Source organism: Pelodiscus sinensis, unplaced genomic scaffold (genome assembly GCF_049634645.1).
Source record: "Pelodiscus sinensis isolate JC-2024 unplaced genomic scaffold, ASM4963464v1 ctg34, whole genome shotgun sequence".
In the NCBI taxonomy this organism is placed as follows: Eukaryota; Metazoa; Chordata; order Testudines; family Trionychidae; genus Pelodiscus; species Pelodiscus sinensis.
This window is the reverse complement of record NW_027465849.1, coordinates 2,990,727-2,997,560: the sequence shown is the minus strand read 5'-3', so window position 1 is coordinate 2,997,560 and position 6,834 is coordinate 2,990,727. Positions and strand designations below refer to the sequence as shown.

The 6,834-nt window shown below is 61.7% G+C and overlaps 1 protein-coding gene across 2 annotated transcripts; it reads right to left on the bottom strand.

The window, feature by feature from the left end:
- Window positions 1-10: 10 nt before the first annotated feature.
- LOC102453256 (uncharacterized) lies at window positions 11-6,232 on the bottom strand. Of its 2 annotated transcripts, none has more exons than XM_075915154.1 (6): window positions 4,560-6,232; window positions 4,135-4,173; window positions 3,133-3,414; window positions 2,523-2,615; window positions 1,920-2,009; window positions 11-1,778 (listed from the first exon to the last, which is right to left on the bottom strand). In XM_075915154.1, the coding sequence occupies exons 1-6, from the start codon at window positions 4,591-4,593 to the stop codon at window positions 1,027-1,029; spliced, it is 1,290 nt and encodes a 429-aa protein (XP_075771269.1). In that variant the 5' UTR covers window positions 4,594-6,232; the 3' UTR covers window positions 11-1,026. The 2 variants fall into 2 exon arrangements, with proteins under 2 accessions (XP_075771269.1, XP_075771268.1); XM_075915153.1 differs by having other exon boundaries at window positions 11-1,781; window positions 4,560-6,229.
- Window positions 6,233-6,834: the final 602 nt, after the last annotated feature.

Sequence of the window (6,834 nt, the reverse complement as noted above, 5' to 3'; positions counted from 1 at the left end):
CACACATGGGGTTGCTGCAGAAATCACATGCAACATAAAAAAAAAAGCGAACAGAGCGAGCACGGGCCCCACGTCATCACATCCTGGAAGATACACACTTGTGCAGGCGCGATCCAACCGCTAGTGCCCACCGCTAGGTTTTGTGTTTCTTGTGGTGGTGCACTTTCCCACATGCTTCGGTGCACGTAACAAAACTTATTCCACATGTGGATGGAAAAGCTTGGGAACATTGCTAACAGCCACTGATGGACCAGTCCTCCAGGAGCTTCTCTAGTTCTTGTTTGTGTCCTGTTCATAAACTTGGCCTTCACAATTTCCCCTGGCAAGGAGTTCCACAGGTTGACTGTGTATTGATTGAGGCACTATTTCCATCTGTTTGTTTTAACCCTTCTGCCTGTTAATGGCAGTGGATGATCCTTGGTTCTTGTGTTTTTGAGAAGGGGGTAAATAACACTTCCTCATTCACTTTCTCCATAGTAGGCAGGATTGTAGACCACCCCCATCATATTCTCCTCCCCACTGGTTTGCTGCCCTGGATTCAACGCTGACCACTGGGGTGTTGAGACCCTCTAGCACCCCGGCTTCACAGAGGGTGCCCCAGGATGCTCCACGTGAAACGGGCCCACACATCAGCTGTTCCAAACCTCCCACCCTTTGAGTTTCCCGTCCCTGCACCTTTCTCTTTTCCAACGTGAGTTTTTGTGGTTTTGTGTCGGTTTTTTTGAGCGATGGAGTGACCAGATCTGCACCCAGTATTCCCAGTAGGGGCGACCCAGGGATGTATACAGCAGTGTTTCTCCACCTTTTGTTATAACGTACCCCTTGTTCAAAAACAACAACCAAAATTAAGCACCCCCCTCCCAGTACCTACAGTTTTCAGCCACCATGTTTTTCCTACCGTGGCAACACATTTTGTTTAAACAACTTAATTGTAGCCGGGCGGGCGATGACATTTTGGGGTGTAAAACGTACAAAAAGAATAAAGCGCTGTGAAACTTACAACAAACAGTCAGCTTTCTCCAAAAGTCAGTGGTGTTGACGTCTCTCGGGGACCCCTGAAGGTGCTCGTACCACGGGGTGAGAAACACTGGGCGACTGCAGCATTAAGCTCTGTTCTGCCTTGTTCTCTGTTCCTTTCCTAAGGCGTCCCAATGGTCCGTTTGCTTTCCTGACGGCCGCTGCACCCGGGGTGGGTGTTTTCTGAGAACAAGCCCCAATGACTCCAAGCTCTCTCCCTTGCGTGGGGAAAAATAGTGGCCACTCGGTACCCACCTCCCAGTCAGCCGTTTGGCAGCAGGCAGGAGGTGCTGGGAGGAGGGGGCGGGGAGAGGCAGAGCGAGGGCGGGGTCTTGGGGAAAGGGGCGGAGCATGGGCGGGGCCTCTGAGCGGGGGTGGGGCATGCACCCCGAAAAAGGAAAGTCGGTCCCTAGGGTGGTCATTTAGACCCCGCCCGTGTGCCTCTGGAGGGGGCTCCTGTTTTCCAGCAGGCCTGGCCCTGCATGGCTCAGTCTCGTGGGCCGTTGCTGTCGCCCGCTTGCCGCGACCCCTTTTGTAGCGCTCCACGGACGGCTGCGGTCGTGCCGGGGCCACGGGGTGGGAGCGAGGCGCATCCGGGGGAGGCCGGGGGCGAGGGGCGTGAGGCAAGTGGGGTCCTCCTCTCTCCCAGCTACAGCAGGACGTGGCCAGCCCCAGCGCCAGGGCCAGCAGGACTCCGGCGCCGAGGCCCAGACGGACGAGGTTGCCCTGGGTGAAATCCGGGTGCCGGGGCGTGGCCGGGGCTGCTAGAGACAGGAAGGGGATGTGTGAGTTAAGATCAGACCTCACTCTGCCCCCATTGCAATCAGAGTGACTCCGGATTGGCCCTGGAGGAGTTGAGATCTGAACCCAGCCCCGCGCCTCAGTTTCCCCACATCACTTACCCGGCAGAGGGCTGTCGCTGTGCATGGGGGCGGCTGGGGAGGTGGGGCTGCCTCCAGTGTGGGGTCTGGGGCTCGAATCCGGGCTGACACCTGTATGAAGGGGAGGGGAGGGTTTAAATGTGATGCCAGAAAACTCCCAGCTCGGTTTTCCGGCCACTCCCCTACCCCCACTTCCCAGCTTTGCCAGTGCCCCTGCCAGACCCCTGACCGAGATGGGGGGTAGGAACCCCGCCCTCCTGGCCAATCCCCAGCGGGGAGGGGGGGAGGTCCTATTTGACCTCCCTATTTAGTATGTACTCCCTGTGATTCCAACTGGACTGTCAATTCCTGTCCCAAACTCTTGGGGTGCTGATCTGTGGTGTTAAAACAGCCCCGCCCCTCACCCCAGAGAAGCTGTGACAAAGTGTCGGGGGAGGGGTCCCCAAATACCCAGCTCCCGCCCCTCACCCCAGAGGAGCTGTGAGACTCAGCACCAGGGGAGGGGTCCCCGCATGCCCAGTACTGGGTGAGGGATTCCTGTCTGACCCAGGGGTGACTCCAGATTGATCCTGGGGCACTGAAATCGGAACTCAGCCTCGTGCCTCAGTTTCCCACACCACTTACCCGGCAGAGGGCTGTGGCTGTGCGCCAGGGGTGCTGGTGAAGTGGGGCTGGGGCCTCTGGAGGGTGCAGGAGGGCTGGAATTCAGGCTGGAGACTGTATAAAGAGGGGGGGGGTTTCAAGGCAGCCCCAGAAACTCCCCCAGCCTGGTTTGTCCAGCTCCTACCCCGATGCTGTCTCGGGTGCCATCTCCCTGCCCTGCCAGCGCCCGGTGCAGACCCCCTGTGGGTGGGGAACCCCAACGTCCTGGCCAACCCCCAGTGTAAGTTTTTCTCGGTGGTTTTCCCCTAGTCAAGTGGTGCAGGAAAACCCCCACCTGGCTTCTCAGCCTGTGGGCCCCCTTTGCCTCCCGACGCTTAATTCCCCCCCGTCACATGGGGCACCCCGGGCCCTGCTGTCTGTGTCTCACGGTGTGCGAAACCCAGCTCCCCCCGGCCCTAAACACCAGCCCTCTGCACTGTCCACTGGAGGCTCCCTCACTTCCTGTCCCAAACACTTGGGGGCTGCTCCATGCGGTGAAAGCCCCCGCGCCCCACCCCAGAGCTGGCTGCATCTCGGCTCTCACAGAGGGGCCCCATGTCACCTGCCTCCCCCCGTCCCTTCAGGGACTCACCTGCCACGACCAGCTGGACGGGGTCGCTGCTCTCGGACCACCGGGGCTGCCCCTGCCGGCTGAGGTACCTGCAGCGGTAGCTGCCGGCGTCGCTCGGGCCGGCCTGGGCGATGGGGAACTCGGCCGCCTGGCCCTGCGCCTCGGCGCGCCGCACCGGGATGGGGCCTGCGCCCCGGTAGAGGAAGAGCCGGGCGCAGGGCACCTGGCAGAGGCAGCGCAGGGAAACCCGCCCCCCCGCCGGCACCGCGCCTCCCACCGGGGTCACCTGGAGCCTGGCTTTGTCTGGGGGGCAGGGGGAGGGGGAAGTGAGACACAGAGCCCCCCGGCCCCATGCCCAAAGCTCCCAATTCTCCCCCTCCTGCTCCCCAGCCCCCCACCTCAGTGAGCAGAGACCTCTCCCCTCCCCCACCCCATCCCAGGGGGCAGAGACCTCTCCCCTCCCCCACCCCATCCCAGGGGGCAGAGACCTATCCCTTCCCCCACCCCAGCCCCCCCACCTCAGGGAACAGAGACCTCTCCCCTCCCCCACCCCAGCACCGGGGGCAGAGACCTCTCCCATCCCCCACCCCAGCCTCCCACCCCAGGGGACAGAGACCCACTCCTGGGAGGGCAAAAACCTCTCCCCTCCCCCACCCCATCCCAGGGGACAGAGACCCACTCCTGGGAGGGCAAAAACCTCTCCCCTCCCCCACCCCATCCCAGGGGACAGAGACCCACTCCTGGGAGGGCAAAAACCTCTCCCCTCCCCCACCCCAGCCCCCCACTCCTGGGAGGGCCAAGACCGCTCCCCTCCCCCCCCCCCAACACCCAGCGCAAGACAGAGGTCTCTCCCCCTTGGCCCAGCCCCTCCTGCAGTGGGAAGACCTGGCTGGGAGTCCGGGAGGCTGGCATGGAGGGTGCGGGGGGTTCAGGCCCCCAGCCCCTAAGGCAAAGCAGCAGGATGTAGTGGCCTGACCCTGCCCCAGCCCCGTGGGTCCAGGCCCCCAGGTCAGGGTCACTCACGTGCTGCAGCCGCTGTCTGGTGGCCAAGCCTCAGAGCGCCTGTAATGAGTAGGGGAGGGGTGAGTTGGGGGGGGGCAGGGCCCTGGGAAGAAATGGGGGCCTGGGTGGAAGGGCCAAGCCCCCCCCAGGGCTCCCAGCTCCCCAGCACGGGATCCCTCCGAGGTGGGCCGGGCTCACAGCCAGGGACTGGCCAGTCGGGCCAGAGCAGAGGGCTTGGGGTGGGAGGGGAGGTAGCGGGGAGGGGCTGTGAGGAGATGGGGGCGGGCATTGGAGGGCATCTGTGGGGGGGAGGAGAGGGGACTGTGGGGCTACCCTGGCACCAAACGGCAGCGCTCCCGGGGCCCTAGGCCAGCGCATCCCAGGCGTGAGTGGGGTGGGGGGCTGGGTGGGGCACTGTGCCCATGGGGGCAGGGGAAGCTACTCACCGCAGACGAGGAGGAGGGTGAGCGCAAGGCCCATGGCGTCAGGGCCCACGGCGGCAACTGGGCAGGGGCGCTGCAGCCAGCACTGGGCAGGAAACGTGGCTGGAACAGGAAAACCAGCGACTCGCTCTGCACGGCCGGTGTGCGCCCCCGCGCCGAGCTGCAGATACAGTCCCTGAGACCAGGGCCTTGTCACGCCGGGCGCTGCCCAGATACAGAGTCACTGGGATCGGGCCCCGTTGGGCCAGGCGCTGCCCTGACAAAATCACTGGGATCGGGGCCCGTTGGGCCGGGTGCTGCCCAGACACAGAGTCACCGGGATCGGGGCCTGTCGGGCTGGGCACTGCCAACAATCACTGAAATTGGGGGCCCTATGAAGCCGACTCTCTGCCCGTCAGTAGCAGGGGACATTCTAAAAGCCAGGAGGCTGCATCTCCTGCCGAGGGATTTCCCTCTGACCCGCCTCTCGGGATGCCAGCTTCCGCAGGACATTCGACCGCCCAGGAGCCTGGAATCCGTCACACACACCTCAATCGCAGGGGCCCTGTATCGCCCTGCCCACTTCAGCATAGGGGTTTCAGGCGGATTTGAGGCTGGCTCAGCTGTTCAGAAAGCCTGGAATCCGACAGGCCGGCGACTGGCTCGCAGCGGCGCTTCTGTAGGGGCGGAAACGTTTCACCCACAGGGCGTCGGGGTGCACGCTGGCGCCAGGGTGAAAACATTGGGCAAAATCCAAACTGAAAGCGGAGAATTTCCTCCCAGCTTTCTCCTTTAGCTCCCTTTCACTGCCTGCTCCCCACGCTGCATTTCCAGGGTCCATGCTTCTGAACACACAGGGAATCACTCCCATGTCAGACGCTCGTCCATGCTCAATGTCAGGCAATGTTTCCCCGTAAGCCGGGTGCTTGTGTGACTGCTCAGGAGAGCTTCCCAATGCTGCCCAGCTGATTGGCACAGCACCCCTCGCTAGGTTTTGTGTTGTTATGGGTGGTGCACCTCCGCACATTCCATTGTGAACAAAATTTATTCCACACACTGACTGAAAAAAGATCCTATCCAGAAACTGGAGGTTCCAAGCTGATCCATCATATATGCCTGTGTGTCTGGAAAAGTTACCTGTGTCTTCAGGAGCTTGGGGAGATTGCCCCAAAAATCAGTAACACTGCACACCCTGAGACAGGATTACTGCCCCAGAGACTACTACCCCTTGGGGGACTCGCACAGACTGGTCCCAGCTGGGATCAAGAGGCTGATCCAACAAAAAGGCGCTGGGGTACGACGGCTCATGTTTCATTCAGTATTGGACTGACTTCGGTAAAGTCGTGGAGAGGCCTTGTATAAACTCTGGGGAGGACACCAACTGGGAGGGGGGCATTTGAACTTGGGAGGGCAGGATTAGAACGCAAAACGCCCTTGGCACATTGAACTGATCCAACATCAAGGGGGTGTGTGCCTCTTGCCCCCTGCTGGAGGGGCTGAGACCTATGCAGTGTGTATATCCCTCCTGCCCCCTGCTGGAGGGTGTGGGCCCTATACAGTGTCCACGTGTGTCCCTCCTGCCCCCTGCTGGAGGGGCTGAGACCTACACAGTGTGAGGGTGTGTCCCTCCTGCTTGCTGCTGGAGGGGCTGAGACCTATGTAGCCTGCTGGTGTGTTCCTCCTGCCCCCTGCTGGAGAGGATGGGGTCCTACACAGTGTGCAGGTGTGTCGCTCCTGCCCCCTGCTGGAGGGGCTGAGACCTATGCAGTATGTGTGTCCCTCCTGCCCCCTGCTGGAGGGTGTGGGCCCTATATAGTGTCCACATGTGTCCCTCCTGCCCCCTGCTGGAGGGGCTGAGACCTACACAGTGTGAGGGTGTGTCCCTCCTGCTTGCTGCTGGAGGGGCTGAGACCTATGTAGCCTGCTGGTGTGTTCCTCCTGCCCCCTGCTGGAGAGGATGGGTCCTACACAGTGTGCAGGTGTGTCGCTCCTGCCCCCTGCTGGAGGGGCTGAGACCTATGCAGTATGTGTGTCCCTCCTGCCCCCTGCTGGAGGGTGTGGGCCCTATATAGTGTCCACATGTGTCCCTCCTGCCCCCTGCTGGAGGGGCTGAGACCTACACAGTGTAAGGGTGTGTCCCTCTTGCTTGCTGCTGGAGGGGCTGAGACCTATGCAGTGTGCAGGTGTGTTCCTCCTGCCCCCTGCTGGAGAGGGTGGGTCCTACAGTGTAAGGGTGTGTCACTCCTGCCCCCTACTGGAGGGGCTGAGACCTATGAAGTGTGTATAACCCTCCTGCCCC